Genomic DNA, 21,481 nt, shown 5'->3' on the forward strand with positions numbered 1-21,481 from the left:
GCTCGCCCCTCACTGGTAGTGAGGAGCAGCATCAGGGCGAGGGCAGGGATAGCGGCGGGCATGGGTGGGTAGGCGGGCGGGCGGGTCGGTGGCCGGCAGGCGGGTGAGCGGCAGCCGGCGTGTGCGGAGGCGGGCGAGGGTGGAGGCGGGCAGAGGGTGAGCGGGCGGAGCGAGCAGGTGGCCGGCAGCGTCCGGGCGGCGCGGGTGAGCGGCCAGATAGAGCGGCAGACGGAGGAGCGGGCGAGCGAGCGGCGGACGGAGCAAGCAGGCGGGCGAGCGGCCGGCGGGCGGCGCGGGCAGGCAAGTGTGGGCGGCCGGCGTGGACGGAGGGGTGCCGCCACTACGCCGGCAGGTGAGGGGCCGACGCAGTGCGGGCCCGGAACGGGCCGAGCAGCACTTTTTTTATTTTTTTAACCTTGTTAGTCCTAGTTGGTAATACCAACTAGAACTAAAGAACCCACTTTCGTCTTGAAAATTTAATTCCGGATGAATTTTCGGAATTTTTGACCCCTACCAACCGGGACTCACGCCGCGTTTTCCACCAGTGCATCAACATATGTTATGACATGTCAGGATAATTATGAAGAGAGAGATGAACTAAGTTTAATCTAAATAAAAGTGTGTATGCGCTATTTCCAAGACTATGAAATCTGATGAAACTAAAATTGAGGCTAGAGAGTTTCATTTCATCTAACCATATCCAATCACATGCTTTGCAATTAAATGGTATAGGTAGCTTATGAAATCGTGAAATGAAACTTTGCATGGGGGAATTCATCAATTTAAATCTTTTTTGTGCCATGTCAATTTTAAAATCCGCGAGATGAAACTTCCTACTGGAAATAGCCTGCCAATATAATATTGGGGCGCGGCGGGATCGGCACCACATGAAACCTACTGCTTTTGCTTGTTTTCCGCGCTATGACTGCCATCAACTAATCAGCAACAAGCACAGCAGCGAGCGACATTCTTGTGGCCAGGCGAGGCAAACGGTGGCCGGGAAGCGGGAACCAAACATGTCATAAGTCTTCGGTAAGCATTATTGCTACAGCGTATGTTGATAAGCACTAGTGGATCGAGTACTAGGTACTCATGTGACGGACCACCTAAAAAATGAGCCGAAAAAGTGTGACTAGTAGCTATACTATAATAGAGCTTATCAACTACTCCGTCAAGCCAAATTTTGTTTGGCAGTTCGTGTGGCGTTTTGCTATACTCCGTCCATAAAAAAAATATAGCTATATTTATTTTTTTTCTAAGTCACATACTTTTATTTTTTTACCACCAATATCTCTAAAAATTATTATGATAGTTGGTATGTCATTAACAATTTATATAGTTAAAGTTAAAAAAATTTAACTTAGGATAAATCTAAACATAATATAAATGCATTGGAGCAGGAGACTGAAGGACCTCGTTCATGACCATATGCATGAAGGATGGGAGACCCTGGAGAGTTCAGTATTAGCTCCTACTAGTAAAAGAATGTCCAAGCCAAATTTGCTACTCCTATTGAGCTACTGGTTATAGCAGTAGTACTAGTTCGTAGCTGTCCATGCATGCAATTTGCAGTTTGAACTTAGGGTCCGTTTTATTGGATTCACACAATCAATCCATTAGCTGCTAATTGGAATTAACTGGAATTAATTACTTATTCTTCTAGCTTGTGGGGTATAAATAGGGCGCTAATTGCTTGTGAAGGAGTATAATTTTTTAGCAGGTTCTATTCAGTGAATATATTGGCTTCGGTTTTGAGCTCAATTGCACGGACTGAAGCTAAAGAATACTTGACTTAAGCGTGCCGTACATTGAGATGACGGCTCTACACTTCTTTAGTTCACATGGTTAGCCTTTTAATTTGGGAATTTGTATTTGAGTTGGAAATTTTGTAAAATTCAACTATTTGGTGTTGGTAGAATTTGGCCATCATTTGTAATATCTGTGGACTGATTCGTTCTCTTTGAGGAGGTTGAAGTCGAAATTCCAATAATATAATACGCTACTCCCTCCTCCCAATAATTTAATGCTTGGCTATTTGAGATATATATACAAGAAATTAATGCATGCGGATAGAATTTCTACAGTAATGTAGAGTGTCTATGTGAGATCGATCGTGAGGTGGAGAGCAATAGACGACATTATTTACATCGAAAGTGGCCTATAAGGTAGTCACAAGGGTCGGTATCCGCTCCCTACTACATTTCCACGTTAGTTTTTGTTTCCAACGTCTCTCTGCTCTGGCACCAAATATCTGTCCCACGGTTAAGTGAATGAAATGAATGAGAATATCGATCTGTAGGCAAGTGACGATGAAGCCTAAAGATAATATCTGTGTGGTTACCAAACAATCAACAACCAACTGCCAATAATGTTGGGGCGCGGGAGAAATCGGCGCCACATGAAACCTGCTGCTCTTGGCTCTTGCTTGTTTTCCCCTATGACTGCCATCAACTATTCAGCAACAGAACTGCAGCGAGATTCTTGTGTCATAAGTCCTAGGTGGAGTACTATCTATTGCTACAGCGTGTTGATAAGCTCTAGTGGAGTACTAGTAATCATGTAATGGACCAACTAAAAAACGAGTGGAGAGAGTATGACTAGCTAGCTAATAATGCGATTTTTTTAATTTTAACCCCTTTTTCAATATAATTTTAAAAATAACCTCTCCCGACAAATATTTCCATCTGGTGACCTTTTGGTCGCGCCAATCCGCGTGGCGCGACAGGATCATGTTGTCGTGCCACATGCATTGGCGTGACAAGGCCAGTACGCTGGCAGGAGCCGATGATGTGGAACGCTCCTGTCGCGACAAGGCCAGTACGCTGGCAGGAGCCGATGATGTGGAACGCTCCTGTCACGCCAATGCATGTGGCGCGACAACGTGATTTTGTCCCGCCATCGTGCCTGGCGTAACAAAGGGTACCCAATTCAATTTGCAACCATCATTTGAACTTCAAATGTTACAAAATTTTGTATGCGCATTTATACAAGGTGTAAATATAAAAATATATATTATGGTAGTTGGTATTTCAGTAACTATTTATATAGTCAAATCTTTTTACAAAATTGACTTAAGATAAATCTAAACATAAAATTACTGCATCGGAGCAGAAGACTGAAGGACCTCATGCATGAAAGATGGGAGACCTTGGAGAGTTCAGCATTACCTCCTACTAGTAAAAGAATGTCCAAGCCAAATTTGCTACTCCTATTGAGCTAGAAGTTAGCACTAGTGCTAGTTCGTTGCTCTCCATGCATGCAATTTGCAGTTCGAACTTAGGGTCCGTTTTAGATTGACACTATTAATCCATTAGCTGCTAGTTGGAGTTAGTTACTGTTTTTTCTAGTAGAAAAACTTTAGCTAGGCATTATTTAGTTTGTTTTGGATCCAGCCCAGCTAAAATTTAGCTATCTACCAATTAGCTTGTGGATCCTCATCGTAATTTGTATCATACTAATTAATCAATCTATGCTCCTTTATGAACTAATAATTTTAAGATACACTGTATTGGAAATTTGTTTTAAAGGACCAATAACTAAATCAAAATTTTGTATCTTGCACTCTCACTCAATTGTTCAATATTCTAATACAAAACTCAGGTAGATGCGTGCTTATCGTTATCTGGCTGTGATGGACTGTAGTTAGTAAATACTCTATCTACAAATTTTCTATCCATATTTATCGTTATCCACATTCCACACCAAGGAACAATGGCCACCCCACTGCTCCCCTCCGAGCTTCTCGCCGGTCTGCCGCAGCAATGGCTGATCGGCCCCTTGCTTTTTCTCCCTGTAGTCCTGCTTGTGCCGTCCTACCTCTTCCTGGCGAGCCCCGGGACCAAGATGACCAAGAACGGGGCGCGTCGTCTGCCGCCGGGCCCCGCGCAGGTGCCTGTCCTGGGCAACCTTCACCTTCTTGGCCCGCTGCCGCACCGGAACCTCCGGGACATGGCCCGGCGGCACGGCCCCGTGATGCTGCTGCAGCTGGGCACGGTGACGACATTGGTGGTGTCCAGCGCGGCGGCGGCGCGGGAGGTGATGAAGGAGCACGACATCGACTGCTGCAGCCGGCCCGTGTCGCCGGGGCCCAAGCGCATCTCCTACGGCCTCAACGACGTCATCTTCGCGCCCTACGGCGAGCAATGGCGCGAGATGCGCAAGCTCTTCATCGTCGAGCTCCTCAGCATGCGCCGCGTCCAGGCCGCGTCGTACGCGCGCGAGCAGCAGCTGGACAGGCTCATCGCCGACCTGAGCCGCGCGGGCGCGGAGGCGGCGCCGGTGGCGCTGAACGAGCACATCTTCGGGCTCGCCGACGGCATCGTCGGCACGGTGGCGTTCGGGAACATCTACGGCACGGAGCGGTTCGCGCACAGGGAGCGGTTCCACCACGTGATGGACGAGGCCGTGGACATGATGGCCAGCTTCTCCGCCGAGGACTTCTTCCCCAACGCCGCCGGCCGCCTCGTCGACCGCGTCACGGGGCTCGTCGCCCGCCGAGAGCGCATCTTCAGGGAGCTCGACGCCTTCTTCGAGACGGTCATCGACCAGCACACGGACCCCGCGCGCGTCGTCCCCGAGAACGGCGGCGACCTCGTCGACGTCCTCATCAGCCTGTGGAAGGAGAACCGGGGCACGCTCCGCTTCACCCGAGACCACGTCAAGGCCCTCATCATGAACACGTTCATCGGCGGGATCGACACGAGCTCGGTGACGGTGCTGTGGGCAATGTCGGAGCTGATCCGGAAGCCGCGGGCGCTGAAGAAGGCGCAGGACGAGGTGAGGGCCGTCGTGGGAGGCAAGGCGCGCGTGGAGCCCGACGACGTGCCCAAGCTCCCGTACCTGAAGATGGTTGTGAAGGAGACCCTGCGGCTGCACCCGCCGGCGACGCTGCTGGTGCCTCGGGAGACGGTGCGGGACGTGAGGATCGGCGGGTACGACGTGCCGGCGAGGACGCGCGTGTTCGTGAACGCGTGGGCGATCGGCAGGGACCCGGCGAGCTGGGCGGACGCCGAGGAGTTCCACCCGGACAGGTTCGAGGGGAGCGACGTGGACTACAACGGCGCGCACTTCGAGCTGGTGCCGTTCGGGGCGGGGCGGCGGATCTGCCCGGGCCTCGCCATGGGCGAGGCCAACGTGACTTTCACGCTGGCTAACCTACTCTACTGCTTCGACTGGGCGCTGCCGGAGGGGATGGCGGCGGAGGACGTGAGCATGGAGGAGGCCGGCGGGCTGACGTTCCACCAGAAGATGCCGCTGGTGCTGGTGCCCACAAGGTACCACCACCGCACGGCGACGGCGTAGTGTAGTAGTCGTCATCATATCGTCGACGATTGAACAAAAGATGCCCTGCGTCCTGCAAATGTCCCATGAACATAATATGTAAATGTGATCATTTTGTCAAATAAAACTGAGTATAGTAAACCAAGTAAATATGATATAGCCGCATCAAAAGTATGATTATTAACTTACAAATAATTATCTACAAACTTTCGGTCACAATAATAATTCCTATCCCACAGGTGCCCACATCCTTTATTATTAACCAACATTTCATAATGTTTTGGACCTCACAAACACTATAGAAGCAATAAACAACAATGATCATCAACACTGGATCTTGTATCTAGTGGGCACAAGCACGAGCGGCATCTTCTTGTGGACCGAAATCCCTCCGACCTCCTCCATACTCACGTCCTCGCCCCTCACCCCTCTCGGCAGCTCCCACTCAAAGCAGTAGAGAAGGTTGGCCAGCATGAACTCCATGGTGACCACCCCAATGAATTGTGACTATTGGGAGTATATCTAGCATCTGCAAATATGCATGCTGCTTCTGCATGGGTGGAGGGGGAATTTTGGAGACCTCCCAAAATGGGGAGTGGTTTACTTGCCTTCTAAATTTGGAATAGAAGCCTATTTAGAAGATCTGCTGGAGTGCAAGATCGACCTGAGCGGACAGACAGGTCAATATTAGCAAAGTTTCCCGTTTCCGATCACTTGGGCGGGCACATTTTTTTCTTAGGGTTAGGGACGAGCGATCACTACTCGAGTGTGGTTTGTTCATCAGTTGCTAATCGTCGCACGCGCAGGCCGTCCAGCACAACCCAATTCGTGCTTTTGGTCGGTCCCGGCCCACCATGCAATCATGATCTGGGCTTACCCGGTGCCATCGTCTCTTGTTTCGAACAACATTGAATTCGCGTCTGTAAAAAATTCGACACACACACTCAATCAAGTACGACGCACACACATGCTCATTAACAGTGAGTCTAATCTTGCAAAAACGTTCATAGGGGTAGGATGCATAGGTACGTTCAAAGAGACGTACTGTATGTTCATAGGAGTATTATTAGCTCTGTCCCAGGCCTAGCTCATGGATTCACGGTTGGTTTTACACAGAAAATTCTGGGACCACTTCTTTCAAAAAAAAATCCTTTGCTGAAGATGTTTCAAAAATATAATTCCATAGAGATGAGATGAAAAGCAATAATGGAGGCCAACACTATATACCACGCAATATCTTTTTTGGAAGACCACACTCATTATCAACCAAATAATGTCGCTCTGTCTGCCTCCTCAATATAATGTGGATTGCCATACTCTCTCGATCATCAGTTTGCGTGTACTACTAGTTCAGCAGTTGGAACTTGGAATCCTGTCTGCATACGTGAACTCACTACTCACCCTGTCTGAGAGTCATGGCTTACGGCGCCTGGTAGCTAGTTCAACGACGACTAACGATTAGTCATGCATTTGACTCGACACATTGTCAAAGATGTTGAGTTTTACTTGCTCTACTAGCTAACTGGTTGGATGGATGGCAGAAAACTCTTGTCATATCCTAAGGTCAGTGACAATTTTGCTTACCAATGCTGATTCATGCTGAAATTTCAGTCACGTTGATCAAACTGGCGTTCGTGCTCGTGGCCGCGTGTCAAATTCAATGCATGCATACACGACGCGTCGACGCCGCCGCATTCCTCGGTCGACGCTTGTCTCGTGGCATGCATGGCACCCAGATGATGAATAAAGACAACACAAGAAAAGACCCTGCCGGCATGGCACCATCGCTTTTGGAACCGGATCCCCTGATGACGTACACGTAGCCCCCAGCTGACGGTGCATATCGTGGATGCTGGGTTTGCAGAGGACGACTGCACACTGACGTCACCGGGGGCAACGTCACAGATGATCCGGCGGCGGGGCTCCGGGATACCGCATGACATGGGAAACATGGGGAATATAATCTCCCGGAATATAGGTATGATTGGTACATCGGTGGGGAGAAACGTCAAAAATAAAAATAAAAAAGTGCTTCCCCAGTAAGCGAGTTTGATTCCAACTCATGCATTTTAGTATAAATGGAAGCGGTGCGGAGAAGCGCGGCCAAAAAAAGCTGGAAAAAAACACGCCGTTTGGCGCTGTTCCAAATATAGGCATGCAATAGCTAATTAATATAAGCTGCCCTCTGCTAGCTACTAGTAGCTGCTGGTTTCAATTAACTAGTCCATCAACCCATGCTCCCGCACGGGCTAATATTTTTAGAAGTTATTGTATAGAAAAATTATTTAAAAATTAAACTCTTAGCTAATTAAAATTGTTTACCTACTACTCTCTTATTTTTCCAATACTTCAACATAATAATTATATAGATATGTACCTATCTTTGTCTAGTTGTGATTGCTTTTTAATCAATAATTACTCTGTACTTTTTCATCCATATTCATACTTTTTCCATTTTGTATCACACCTCCAATCCTTCATACATTATGTTTAGCATACAAATCAATATTTTTCATCAATTCCTCACATACATGTATAAATGGTCTAAATGGTGGCACTCATCATGTGTATATACTTTAACTTAATATTTTTATATTAACAGTGACATAAATAGGTAATTTAGAATCATATATTAATTTGCTTTTTGATATTTCTGTATGATGCACATGAAGATAATTAGATTAAGATTTAGGTGTTTACTTTAGGTTATTTTTAATATCGACATGCGTAAGTAACATAGATAAAATTTTAGAATGATATTTTAAGTTATGCTTTATAATGATGTGTATTAGTAAATTGGATGAAGATTATGAGGTTACTTTATATTATTTTTTATAATAGCTAAGCTCGGTAATTTAGATATAGGTTTAGAGCTTATTTTTTAATATTTTCACAATGATAGTGGCAGGTAACCTTTTAAAAAATATAATAGATCAATGGCTATGATCATTAGAGTTTACATGATTGGTGTTTGATGTTTTTAATTTTTATGAGAATTTCTCTCTTTTTTCTAGCTTGTCTCGTGGGAACTAATGTGGAGTCTCCAATGGAAAAAAATGTAGGGTTACCTCATGTTACTTTTAATAATAGCATGTGTGGGTAATATAGATGCAAATTTAAGGGTTACTTAAAACTTTTAAGTAATAGTGGTAGGCAATTCAATTGCAAATTAGAGGGTTATTTTAAATATTGTTTATAATGGCATAAGTGGGTAATTTTGATGAAGATTAGGGGGGTACTTTAATTAATTTTATATAATGGCAGAGGTGGGTAATTTATATATAGATTTAGGGGGTTACTTTAGGCTATTTTCATAATGGCATAGGTGGGTAATTTTTTTAAAAGACATAATAGATCCAATGGCTATAATGATTTGAATCTATCGATCGATGGTCGGATGTTTTGCTTTTTTGTGAGAATTTCTAGGATTTCTCTCTTTTTCTAGAGTGTCCACCTAGGAATCCTAGGTGGCTTCACCTGGAGGCTTCAAAAGGAGCCTCCAATTAGTAATAGTAAGATAATAGTAAGATGCCACGGGGCTCAACCACATGCCTTCTTTGTGCTATACGTTTCCCACTTCTTCGCTTTCGCACACCAGCCATCGCTTAAGCTACTAGCCCAAGCGGTGAGGACTAGGGGCCGATCTAGGCCCTGGCTGGGGCTGCAGCCTGAGTCCAGCCTAGATACTCCCTTGCATATCGTCTCAGCTAAAGAGAAAAAAAAAATATCCCAGGAAGCCTACGCAGGCCCAGGCACTAACACAAGTTGCATTGGTCCATGTTCATCTCCTAGAGACATGCATATTCAGCTTGGGGCCTAGGGCGATTCTAGGTCCGCCCCTGGGGAAGGACACATGAGAGCAAATAATAAAGATGCCATTAGATCAAACCACATTATATATATGATTATTAACTTCCAAATCATGCATTACCTACAACTTCGATTATAATAATAGTTCCTATGTATTCCACACAAGTGCTCCAATATATCCTTTATTGATGACCAACATTTCACATTGTTGTCAGCCTCACAAACACCATAGAATTAAGCAATAGTACTCAACAATGACCATTAACACTTGCACTTATATCTGGTGGGCACGAGCACAAGCGGCGTTTTCTTATGGATCGTGAGCCCTCCGGCCTCTTCCATGCTCACGTCCTCAGGCCTCACGCCTCGTGGGAGCTCCCAGTTGAAGCAGTAGAGCAGGTTGGCCAGCGTGAACTCTGTGGTGGCCACTCCCAAGGCCATCCCGGGGCACATCCTCCGGCCGGCGCCGAAGGGCACGAGCTCGAAGTGTGTCCCGTTGAAGTCGACGTCCTTCCCCTCGAACCTGTCCGGGTTGAACTCCTCCGGGTTGTCCCAGCTCGCGGGGTCTCTACCGATGGCCCACACGTTCACCAGGATCCGTGTCTTAGCCGGCACATCGTAGCCGCAGATGCTGACGTGGCGCAGGGTCTCCCTCGGCAGCAGGAGCGGCGCGGCCGGGTGCAGCCGCAGCGTCTCCTTCACCACCATCTTCAGGTACCTGAGCTTGGGCACGTCCTCGGGCTCCACGCGCGGCTTGTCTCCCACCACGGCCCTGATCTCCTCTTGCACCTTCCTCAGCATCGCCGGCCTTCGTATCAGCTCCGCCATCGCCCACACCATGGTCACCGAGCTCGTGTCCACGCTAGCAGTGAAGACATTCTGAAACATGTATTTGTAGTAATAAAGCAGTTAATAAGGATTATTAGATGCTAGTAAAACCAATTAATTAGTGCTAACTCCTCCATGTATGGCCTTTTTTTTTTGCGTACCGAGAGGAGTCCCTTGATGTGGTCTCTGGTGAAGGCGAGGGAGCCCTGCTGGTGGCGGCGCTCCTTCATGAGGGCGACGAAGGCGTCGATGAGGTCGGGGCCGTGCTCCGGCGCGGCGCGGGACGGGTCGAGGTGCTGGTCGATGATGACGTCGAAGAAGGCGTCCAGGTCCCGGAACACCCTCTCCCGGCGTGGGGCGGCGCCGGTGAGGCGGTCGACGAGGCGGCCGGCGGCGTTGGGGTAGTAGTCCTCGGCGGAGAAGCCGGCCTTGGCGCTCATGGCCTCGTCCAGCACGTCGTGGAAGTGCTTCCTGTGCGCGAACTGCTCCGTGCCGTAGATGTTCCCGAACGCCACCGTGCCGATGACGCCGTCCATGAGCCCGAAGATGTGGTCCTCCAGGAACACCGGCGCGCCTCCGGCGCTGCTCAGCCTGCCGACGAGCTTCTCCACCTCGGCCTCCCTGGCGTACCAGCTGGCCTGGACGCGGCGCGCGCTGAGGAACTCGACGACGAACAGCTTGCGCATCTCGCGCCAGTACTCGCTGTAGGGCGCGAACGCCACGTCCTTGTGGTCGTACGACAGCCGGCGAGCCCCCGCCGTGTCCGGCCGGCTGCAGCAGTCGACGTCGTGCGCCTTCATCACCTCCCTTGCCGCCTCCGCCGACGACACCACCAGCGTCGGCACGCTGCCCAGCCGGAGCAGCATCGCGGGGCCGTGGCGGCGCGCCAGGTCGCGGAGGCTCTGGTGCGGCAGCGCGCCCAGCTGGTGCAGGTTGCCCAGGATGGGCAGCCTCGGCGGGCCCGGCGGCAGGTGGAGGCGCCGGCCGCCTTTCCCGCTGCTCCAGCTTCTTCTTCTTCTCGTTGCAACGAGGAGGAGGAGCAGAGGGACGAGGACCAGGAGGACGGTGACCTGCCATTGCTGAGGCAAGCTGCAGTAGTCTAGGACTGCCGGCGCCGCCATTTGTTTGTGTTTATGTTTGTGTTTGTTTTTCTTCTCTGAATGGATCGGTTCGCAGTCTTTCTGAATTGGAGTACGAGGGTGGTTGTGGTTGCTTGTACATGCCATGGGGGTTACTTATAATAAGGATGGCTCTGCACTCTGCTACGTGCTGAATAAACTTTTTGTCGCTTTTCCTATGTATCTCTCTTTCTTCGTCACTAGAATGGAATATTGGTAATCAATTGGGGCTGCATGCACTGGACGATAGATGCAAAAGTAAAGGCCGGAACTCTTTTTCCTTTATTTATTAAAAGAAGAAAAGGTTAGGCTCTCTGGTAACTGGTAACTGCAGGCGTTAGCGTTACTTGGTGGGTTGATGGTGCTAATGTGACTCGCCTGCGTTTCATTGTCGGCCGGCTTGTGTTGGCATTACGTTGAGCTAGCTACTTATGAGTTGGTGGTTTTGGAAGGATGCATCATCAACTCAAACTGACCCTTCCAAAGAGTTGTTACAGGCTTATTACAGCAAGTTGTTGCAGCTAGCACGTACGTGGACAGACAAGGACTTGATGGTTACAAACTGCAAGATCTCGTCTCATGCAGCAACAGTAGCATCAGAATTCAGAAAGAAATCGACCAATAAGGCCAGCGCTTGCATTTTAAATATGCTTCACTATCAGTAGGTTGATTCTCCTTGCTGATCACTACATAAACTGACACAGCAAATAATGCACCGAGGACGATAGATGTTGTTTTCAGGAAATGAAATTTGTCTCTGGCTTGCAAGCAAAGATGCTGTACGTGTTTGGATTGAGTTCAGGCGCCAGCAGCGTTGTTGTTCACCAAAATGCCCACGAATGCTGCTGACCGCTTGGTGATGACGTGGAGACAGGTGAGGTAAGCACCCACCACGTATGGCATGACGCACTGGCTATCCTCCTTTTTTGGGAAAGAGTTTACCCTACAGCATATATGTTGTGGGATTGATCCATAATACCCAGCTCTCCATCATTTTTAAGCATATATATTGTGGTTGCAGAACATTCAAGAGCTACCGCAAAGGAAAACAAAAACAAAATAGCTATATAGGAACCAAAAAGTCTGTCTAATCTTGTCTTGATGCTATATAAAGCAATAGCTGCTTCTTCGTCGTACGCTTCTTGACGGAATCGGCAAATAACCGAGCCTTCATCATCATCATCATCATCTTCAACATCTCATGTCATGTCATCTAACCGGACTTAGCTTGTTCAGGCGCACCAAGGAGTACGCAATGCATAAAGAAAACAATCCTGTGCAACAAATCGATCGGATTACGGATAAACTTATTTGAAATTGCCATTTTGCTCCTGGGACTTTAATCTCCAGACGGCGCAAGCAAGCACAGACGGGTCAAATTAAACACCGCTACAAATTCATAATTTTTCAACCCCTGAAGCAGGCAACTGATTAGCAACAAAGTCTTCCATAGACGCATGGATTTTTCAAACTAGCTACCCGGTTTTGACTTTCTTTGCTGACCAAGCTAGAGAAGCAAGCAAAGCTCCATCGCTGGCTGGTTGCAACCTAATAAGATTCGAGCCTGGGCCCGCTCAGGTTACGTCCTTTCATACAGAGAGTAACGTCTCGCGTTTGGTTAAAAAGATGGGGGTTGGGTCCCACATGAGAATATTCCTCTCAGATCCGGGTCGAGATGGTCCGTCCAAATCAAGCGGACCATCTCGACCCACTTCGACGCGTCCTGCTCTGTCTGGGCACGGGCGAGGGAGACGAGCACGACTGCGCGAGAACGAGCGCCCAGGGGAGCTCCACCGCCGTCGGGCAAGCTCGATCCCCGCCGCCGCCGGTCGGGCGAGCTCGATCCCCGGTGCGGGAGAGGGAGGGAGGGGGCGACCGGCAGCGTGGAAGAGGGAGGAACGGCCGGCGGCGCGAGGAGATGGAGGGGGCGACGGCCGGCGTGGGAAGGGAGGGAGGGGGAGGCTGCCGGCGCGGAAGAGGGCGGAGCGGCCAGCGTGGAAGAGGGAGGAGTGGCCGGCGCGCTAGGGGGAGCAGGCCGTTGGCATGGGGAGCCAGGTGCCGAGGGAGCAGAGCCAGTGGCGGGGGAGCCAGGCGCCGGGAGGACCCGGGGAAGAAGATGGAGTAAAAAAATAAAGAGGATGACATGTGGGACCCGCAGCTGATAGGTGGGACCCGCTACTAACGGTGTTAAAATTTCATCCCTTCTATCCCTCCCAAACCCTTCAACCAAACAAAAGATCGGGTCCAACCCATCCCTCTTCATCCCTCTTATCCAAATACGAGATATGTCGACTCCAACCCAAAAAAGGGATCGGCTCCGACCCAACCCGCGTCGTCCCAAAACCAAATGCTAAGCTCCACCGTCCATCCAAATATTGAAAAGAAAAAAATCAATCAATCAATTAACAAAATAGACTATAGAACATTCTGTCCCCTTGCCATGATGCCATCCTTTCCTCTTTACCATAGTTTTCCATTTATTCCATACTTCCATGTACCTTTTTTTTTAGAAAGCATACTTCCATGTACTAAATAAAATAAAATAAAATACTAGGATCTGTCGCCTTCAGTGACACCTAACCCCCTCATTGGCCTGCCTGCTGCGTCGCGTGCGTGAGTGATCGAGAGAGATCCGAGAGGGGCAGCGGCAGCATCGCCGCCGGCGGCGCAGGGTCTCCTTCGCCACCACCTTCAGGTACGGAACCAAACTCGTGCCGATGCCGCCGAGGGACGTGTCCTGAGATGAACAATAATCGTCAGCAATCAGCATCATCCAGACATGGGACTGACGGACTGCGCATATCAGCTGCGATCGAGCAGGTTTGTACCATGATGCCCAGCTATCTCCGTTGCCGTACGATCCGTGTATCTACGGGTTGGAGTCCTGCATCCTTCCGATTCCAAACCCTAGTGGTAGAAGCGAGGAATCGAGGCGGCGATCAGAGAGGAGGGGAGAGGCGGTCGTTGGCATGGCTTTGAGGTCGCTGGGCTCTCTGGTTCGCGGGATCGTTGTCCAGGGGTCTCTTTGGGTCGCCGGCGGTTCCACGTCTTGGTAAATTTCGTTTGTCTTGGGTGCATGTAAGCCTTGTTCAGTTACTCTGTTGGCCTGAATGAGTTTTCAGACTGGAACGCTGAAGAAATTGCTAGGCTGTATGGTGGGTGTTACAACTGGAAGCGCTCATGTGTACCTGCTCCAAATGATGAAGCCTTTTCTTGTTGCGCAGCGGATCTGGCATAAGGCGGTGGCCAGTGCCAGGAACAAGGCTATCTTATCTATACAAGTATCTTTGTTTCTATGATAGATAGAAATGTGCACTGACTCCCTTGAAGAGAATGTGCACTGATTGGAGACTACTCAGATCGTGTCCTGGATGCTGGTAGTTTGAGTTTCGTTTAATTCCGTCGTGCTGCTTCACCACTGTGAGTTTCCAATTGTCGATTGATCCCTGTATTGATCACTCGGGAAGCAGTTGTATGCTGACAAGAAAAAAAAGTAGAGTTTGAACACCTGTGTAGTAGTGCAATATTATTTGAACCTAGTAGCTAGTACACAAGATTGAATGTGCCGTGCTCAAATCTGCAGAAACTTTGTTTTTGCTGCGTATGTGCTGAAAATTTAACTCGGTTGGTCCTTTGGTTCTACTGTCTACTTTTCTTCCATCATCATGTGGCTTCTTCAGAGCTGCAGTCTGCATGCTAATAAATCCTTTTCTTGTATTTACAGAAGAAGCAGCAGTAGCAGGAATCCGAAGGTTGAGAAGGTTCGAGAAGCAGCAAAAGCAGGAACCCTAGCTGATAAGATTAACCTCCCCGAACACCAACAACCGGAGCGACACCAGGATGCATTCCCAATTTTATTTTTCCATGTCTTAAGTTCTTTGTTCGGGATCATGCATTGCATTGTCTCATGTAGTAGAATAGCTGATCCATCAAGAATATATATCCCCCATCAATTAATTCAAAGCTCTCTATCAATGTTCCTCAGAACATGTTTGTTTTCCAAGAATATTCCGGGCATCCTCTTCTGATTTCCACGAGCTCAAATTTTTTCACTTGCTTATCATGACTAGTTTTCCATTTGTTCCTTCAAAAATACTAGAAAAGAAAGAGAATTTTTTTTTTGAGAATAAATAAGTGCCTGGCCTACAGAATTCAGGCCCGGCCCAAGTTACTCCGTGTGTCCGCAATGCTTCTGCGGCCCAATTCCTAGCAGAATTCAGCGTGCGCCTCCTGCTGGCTGCTGCAAGCAGCGACTCCGCGTGCTCGAGCGAGCGAGAGAGAGAGAGAGAGAGAGATGGGGGACGCCCACGCGAAGCGGGTGCTGCTCACCGCCACCGGCGACGCCATCTCCTGGGGGATCGCCTCTAACCTCGCCAAGCACGGCTGCAGGTAGACGCCCCGCCTCGTCGCCGCTTGCTCAGATCTACGCTTCTCCCCCTCTTCGTTCGGTTCTGATTCGGCTTGAAGGTTGGTTTTGGTGGGCGATGAGGGCTCGCTGGCCGCGACGGCGGAGGAGGTGCGGCGCTGCCGGGGTGGAGGCGTCGCGGTGGTGGGGCTGGACTTCGAGTCCTGCGACGAGGCGGCCGTAGACGCGGCAGTGGATCGGGCGTGGCGCTGCTTCGCCGGACTGGACGCCTTCGTCAACTGCTACTCCTACGAGGGTACGAGCGATACACATACAAACATACACGCCTGATGCCGGATCAATAATTGGCTGCCTTTACTTGTTTACCCTTGAGCTAAGTGCTCATGCCACAGTAAAAATCGTGAACAAGGGTGTGCCTGTGGGCAGAGGGCTGAATTGCTAATGCCTTCCCTTTTACCAAAAAGAAACCAAATGGTGATGCCGTTTAGCTTGTATTCAGCAGGAAACTGTGGAAATGAGGAAATACAGAGTGGGGTATACTGAATTTGCATCTTATATCATGTTTCAGACATGTTTCTGAACTGTGCTGTCATGATCAAAATTGATCTGTTCGATAACATGTGTCGAACTGATATGGTGCTGCTGTTTTAATGTTTGTGAACCAGCATTTGAGATATTGCATCCTTAAACAAAGCAGAGGTTGCAGTAATACCGCTAAAGTCTGAATATAGTTTTGGAATACTGAAATGATCAGAAATTCCAGTATTGCCCACATTTACACTCTGCTTCAGTCCATGGTTGTTTTTATATAAATGCTCATTTTCTGCACGCTCAGGGGAGGTGCAAGATTGCCTCAGCATAAGTGAAGATGAGTACAAGAAGACCATGAAAGTAAATGTGACTACACCTTGGTTTTTAATGAAGGCGATTGCAAAGCGGTTCCGGGATACAAAATCTGGTGGATCTGTTGTGTTCTTGACTCAGATTATTGGTGCTGAGAGAGGATTATATCCAGGTGCTGCAGCTTATGGTACAAGCTTAGGAGCTGTTCACCAATTGGTCCAAGTAAGCATCCTAGTCTACTACTTTGACTTTCTCTTTGATTCTGTTGATACCTCCTGTCCAAATAAATGCAAAAACTGGTCATGTTCCAATGCTAAATTGCACTTTGAAATGAACAGCAAAGTTTAGACTTCCTAAAAAAAAAAGCAAAGTGTAGCTCCATAGTTTATATCATTCTCATACGTGTATGAGTTTCTGCACCTATAAATTACACATTTAAAACAGGAGGTAATGGGTATGCCAGATGCCAAATTTCACAGTTACTAATTTTTCAGTATTCCTAGACCACACACATAGGTGCACACAGTGGCGATTGTTTCGCGGACACGCAGGAATCTGCTTATCTTTGTATTGAGTTGGAGAGCAACCTACCAATCTAAGTACATGATACAACGAACCAATTGCTGGAGCACACTAACATGGTAAACTCCTTGGGTTGGCAAAAGAAATTTGGATGCACCACTACCTGAGTTGTTCAACCTTAATATCCAGACAATATCAGCCTAATAATACCATAACCGTGAAATAACCCCAGTTTCTCAGACGACCTATCAATTCAGGGAACATATGCTGCGTTCCGCTACCCACATACCTGTTTGACCTTCTCTACAATCTGCACCCTTTGAGTTTCTGAATTTCTGAAAACACTAGTGTTATGCTCAGTTCATATATGCCAATGGTGAAAAAGGATGATAGAATTGCATCCCTCTGCCCCTCTGATTGATGAACCCATATTTTCATAGACAGCCATCAATTATAGGGGATGACTGTCCCTCCCAGTCCCAGTGTAAACCTCTGTAACTGTAATGTTCAATGGTGACAGTCTATTGATTCTGTCTCTTGATTGCTACCATTAACTTTTAGCATTCTAAATCTTCCCCTTGTTTCAGCTGTCTGCCATGGAGCTCGGCAAGCACAAGATAAGGGTGAATGCAGCTTGTCGCGGTCTGCATCTGCAGGACAAGTTCCCGGTCTCTGTGGGTAAGGAGAAGGCTGAGAAGGCAACCGCACAGGTAATGCCCCTGCGGAGATGGTTGGATCCGGATAAGGACCTGGCATCCACGGTTCTGTACCTGGTCGGGGATGAATCCCGCTACATGACGGGCACAACAATATACGTCGATGGCGCACAGTCCATCGTGCGGCCGCGTATGCGCTCCTACATGTAGCCAGGCGAGGACATAATGGTAGATCAGGAACGTGCAGGACGGCAGGATTTCTTCTTCATCATGAGGAGCCGATTGCTCATCTGGATGTATATACCATTTGTGTAGTTATGATTTGCATAGGGTGGATTGATTGGGTAACCAGTTATGAAGTAATAAAATATGGTATCATTGTTGTTGATTGGGTACAAAATATTTCAGTTGCATTCCACGATTTGGAATTGCACTGGAGGGTGGATTTACTCTGGATATTTTCCCTTTGTCTTGTGGATGGAGCAGAAGCCATTGTGGTCATGCGACTCTGGTATGATATGAGCCTGGCCGTTACGTTACTGCTCCTTCCGTCCTAAATTCCTATTCGTTTTGATTTTTCTAGATACATAGTTTTTACAACGTATTTAGATATATCTAGATATAATATATATTTAAATGCATAGAAAAATAATATATCTAGATGATTTTTCTAGCTACATAGTTTTTACTATGTATCTAGATAGGTGCATAGAAAAATAATAGTAATTTAGGAGGGAGGGAATACGTCGGAAGTCAGTACAGGTACAGAGGTGCAGTGGGTCGCAGGACTCTTGTGCGCTTGCGTGTTTGGTCTTCCATTACAACGTATACTGAATGCCGCCGAACAACGTCTAGTCACCACGGAGAATAGAAACAAATAGGATTGTGCGGCAGAATAGAAACAAATAGGATTGCATCATCTTCTTCAGCTCTGGCTGGGACTACTGCTGACGAAACAAGGGTGTTTGATATGAGGTGCTAAACTTCAGCAGGGTCACATCGGATATTCGGATGCTAATTAGAAGGACTAAATATGAGCTAATTACAAAACTAATTGCACAGATGGAGTCTAATTCGCGAGACGAATCTATTAATGCTAATTAATCCATCATTAGCAAATGGTTACTGTAGCACCACATTGTCAAATCATGGAATAATTAGGCTTAATAGATTCGTCTCGCGAATTAGACTCCATCTGTACAATTAGTTTTGTAATTAGACTATGTTTAATACTCTAATTAGTATCCAAACATCCGATATAACAGGTGCTAAAGTTTAACATGGGGTATCCAAACACCCCTTACTATTCCCTCTATCCCAAATAGTTTATATATCGACCGCCTAGACGTGCGTAGTATTTTAATTAGGATGTTTGGATACTAGGTGCTAAACTTTAGCAGTGTCACATCGGATGTTCGAATGCTAATTAGGAGGACTAAACATGAGCTAATTATAAAACTAATTGCAGAACCCTGTGCTAATTCGCGAGATGAATCTATTAAGCCTAATTAATCCATCATTAGCAAATGGTTACTGTAGCACCACATTGTCAAATCATGGACTAATTAGGCTTAATAGATTCGTCTCGCGAATTAGACTCCATCTGTGCAATTAGTTTTGTAATTAGCTTATGTTTAATACTTCTAATTAGCATCTAAACATCCGATATGATAGGTGTTAACTTTAGCAGGAGTATCCAAACGGGACTTAAAACTAGATGACGCAAAGTTCAAATATTGCTGGTACAAAACCATGACGCAGCACCGTGGATATTTGCAGGACGCAGGGTATCGCCGCAGAGCATGCATGCGGTGGTTCACCATTTTTTGCTTGTTTTTTGGGTTTTCAAGTCTACAAGCTACTGCAACGACGATGCAAGGTGAGGCACCTACGTCGCGCACGCTTATCTTTTATTCAATCGTCGACGACATGATGACGACTACTACTACACTACGCCGTCGCCGTGCGGTGGTGGTACCTTGTGGGCACCAGCACCAGCGGCATCTTCTGGTGGAACGTCAGCCCGCCGGCCTCCTCCATGCTCACGTCCTCCGCCGCCATCCCCTCCGGCAGCGCCCAGTCGAAGCAGTAGAGCAGGTTAGCCAGCGTGAAAGTCACGTTGGTCTCGCCCATGGCGAGGCCCGGGCAGATCCGCCGCCCCGCCCCGAACGGCACCAGCTCGAAGTGCGCGCCGTTGTAGTCCACGTCGCTCCCCTCGAACCTGTCCGGGTGGAACTCCTCGGCGTCCGCCCAGCTCGCCGGGTCCCTGCCGATCGCCCACGCGTTCACGAACACGCGCGTCCTCGCCGGCACGTCGTACCAGCCGATTCTGACGTCCCGCATCGTCTCCCGCGGCAGCAGCAGCGTCGCCGGCGGGTGCAGCCGCAGGGTCTCCTTCACCACCATCTTCAGGTACGGGAGCTTGGGCACGTCGTCGGGGTCCACGCGCGCCTTGCCGCCCACGACGGCCCTCACCTCGTCCTGCGCCTTCCTCAGCACCCGCGGCTTCCGGATCAGCTCCGACATCGCCCACAGCATCGTCACCGAGCTCGTGTCGATGCCGCCGATGAACGTGTCCATGATGAGGCCCTTGACGTGGTCCCGGGTGAAGCGGAGCGTGCCCCGGTGGTGCTCCTTCCACAGGCTGATGAGGACGTCGACGAGGTCGCCGCCGTTCTCGGGGACGACGCGCGCGGGGTCCATGTGCTGGTCGATGACCGTCTCGAAGAAGGCGTCGAGCTCCCTGAAGATGCGCTCGCGGCGGGCGACGAGCCCCGTGACGCGGTCGACGAGGCGGCCGGCGGCGTTGGGGAAGAAGTCCTCGGCGGAGAAGCTGGCCATCATGTCCATGGCCTCGTCCAGCACGTGCTGGAACCGCACCCTGTGCGCGAACCGCTCCGTGCCGTAGATGTTCCCGAACGCCACCGTGCCGACGATGCCGTCGGCGAGCCCGAAGATGTGCTCGTTCAGCGCCACCGGCGCCGCCTCCGCGCCCGCGCGGCTCAGGTCGGCGATGAGCCTGTCCACCTGCTGCTCGCGCGCGTACCACGCGGCCTGGACGCGGCGCATGCTGAGGAGCTCGACGATGAAGAGCTTGCGCGCCTCGCGCCACTGCTCGCCGTAGGGCGCGAAGGCCACGTCCTTGAGACCGTAGGAGAGGCGCCTGGGCCCCGGCGACGCGGGCCGGCTGCAGCAGTCGATGTCGTGCTCCTTCATCACCTCCCGCGCCGCCGCCGCGCCGGACACCACCACCGTCGGCACGCTGCCCAGCCGCAGCAGCATCACGGGCCCGTGCCGCCGCGCAAGGTCCCGGAGGCTCCGGTGCGGCAGCGGGCCCAGAAGGTGAAGGTTGCCCAGGACCGGAACCTGCGCGGGGCCCGGCGGCAGCCGTGGTGGTCCGTCCTTGGCCGCCGCGCCGCTGGCACGGCGCCTGCTCGCCAGTAGGAAGCAGGAGGACACGAGAAGGACAAGGAGGCCGAGCTGCCATTGCTGCAGCAAGCCGGCGAGGAGCTGGGACGGGAGCAGGGGTGGCGTGGCCATTGTGGACTGTGGAGTGTGGCTGTGAGTGTGAGCTCTAGCTGCTTGTGATCAAATGGGACCGAAACAGCAGATATGCCTGCCTTCTTTAATTTGCCGTTCGTGATCAAATACATCTAGTTGTAGGTCAGCAATATTGGTTGATCATGTGCATGACTAGTTGTTGCATACTAGACCGAGTCGGAGTTTATCTCACAAGGGAAAAGTCAGGAATATCGGCTTCATACCGCTCACCTGTACCTCTTTCAGCAATTTTGGTGCCATTTGGCTTGCCTTTTGACGTTGGGGTTTTGCCAGCAAAAGAGAAGGTAGTCTTGTATTCTATCTTGTTGCCTTTTCTTTTTTTTTTCGTTTCTGGGCCGGAGCTGGAAAAGCTTAAGACGTCCCGTAACAACCGATCACCCATCGCCGGCTACCGCAAATCACATCTGCGCTTCAACCGGACCGCCACCTCGCCGCCGCACTCACCGAGAACGACCGCTACTGCTACTGCATAGCGGCGTCGGCTCGGCACGGCCAAC

At 49.4% G+C, this 21,481-nt stretch overlaps 4 protein-coding genes across 4 annotated transcripts; 2 read left to right on the top strand and 2 right to left on the bottom strand.

Moving 5' to 3' along the window:
• Nucleotides 1-3,696: 3,696 nt before the first annotated feature.
• On the top strand, nt 3,697-5,451 carry LOC117839767 (4-hydroxyphenylacetaldehyde oxime monooxygenase). The gene has a single exon (XM_034720180.2). It carries the CDS (start codon nt 3,712-3,714, stop codon nt 5,299-5,301), a length of 1,590 nt encoding a protein of 529 aa, XP_034576071.1. The 5' UTR covers nt 3,697-3,711; the 3' UTR covers nt 5,302-5,451.
• Nucleotides 5,452-9,158: 3,707 nt separating this feature from the next.
• LOC117839020 (4-hydroxyphenylacetaldehyde oxime monooxygenase) lies at nt 9,159-11,262 on the bottom strand. The gene is made up of 2 exons (XM_034719251.2): nt 10,080-11,262; nt 9,159-9,969 (listed from the first exon to the last, which is right to left on the bottom strand). The coding sequence occupies exons 1-2, from the start codon at nt 11,142-11,144 to the stop codon at nt 9,352-9,354; spliced, it is 1,683 nt and encodes a 560-aa protein (XP_034575142.2). The 5' UTR covers nt 11,145-11,262; the 3' UTR covers nt 9,159-9,351.
• Nucleotides 11,263-15,266: 4,004 nt separating this feature from the next.
• Nucleotides 15,267-17,809, top strand: LOC117839022 (uncharacterized). Its single transcript, XM_034719253.2, has 4 exons — nt 15,267-15,425; nt 15,504-15,697; nt 16,238-16,467; nt 17,355-17,809. Exons 1-4 carry the CDS (start codon nt 15,331-15,333, stop codon nt 17,631-17,633), a joined length of 798 nt encoding a protein of 265 aa, XP_034575144.1. The 5' UTR covers nt 15,267-15,330; the 3' UTR covers nt 17,634-17,809.
• A 1,317-nt stretch (nt 17,810-19,126) lies between these two features.
• LOC117839019 (4-hydroxyphenylacetaldehyde oxime monooxygenase) lies at nt 19,127-21,468 on the bottom strand. Its single transcript, XM_034719250.2, has one exon. It carries the CDS (start codon nt 20,961-20,963, stop codon nt 19,374-19,376), a length of 1,590 nt encoding a protein of 529 aa, XP_034575141.1. The 5' UTR covers nt 20,964-21,468; the 3' UTR covers nt 19,127-19,373.
• Between the last annotated feature and the right edge of the window lie 13 nt (nt 21,469-21,481).

The sequence above is a fragment of the Setaria viridis genome, chromosome 9 (genome assembly GCF_005286985.2).
Source record: "Setaria viridis chromosome 9, Setaria_viridis_v4.0, whole genome shotgun sequence".
In the NCBI taxonomy this organism is placed as follows: domain Eukaryota; kingdom Viridiplantae; phylum Streptophyta; class Magnoliopsida; order Poales; family Poaceae; genus Setaria; species Setaria viridis.

Coding starts and splice junctions, on each gene's coding strand:
- LOC117839767 (XM_034720180.2), top strand. CDS start 3,712: ATGGCCACCCCACTGCTCCCCTCCGAGCTTCTCGCCGGTCTGCCGCAG.
- LOC117839020 (XM_034719251.2), bottom strand. CDS start 11,144: ATGGCATGTACAAGCAACCACAACCACCCTCGTACTCCAATTCAGAAA. Junction 9,970..10,079: donor ACATCAAGGGACTCCTCTCG/GTACGCAAAAAA, acceptor TACATGTTTCAG/AATGTCTTCACTGCTAGCGT.
- LOC117839022 (XM_034719253.2), top strand. CDS start 15,331: ATGGGGGACGCCCACGCGAAGCGGGTGCTGCTCACCGCCACCGGCGAC. Junction 15,426..15,503: donor CTCGCCAAGCACGGCTGCAG/GTAGACGCCCCG, acceptor TTCGGCTTGAAG/GTTGGTTTTGGTGGGCGATG. Junction 16,468..17,354: donor CTGTTCACCAATTGGTCCAA/GTAAGCATCCTA, acceptor CCCTTGTTTCAG/CTGTCTGCCATGGAGCTCGG.
- LOC117839019 (XM_034719250.2), bottom strand. CDS start 20,963: ATGGCCACGCCACCCCTGCTCCCGTCCCAGCTCCTCGCCGGCTTGCTG.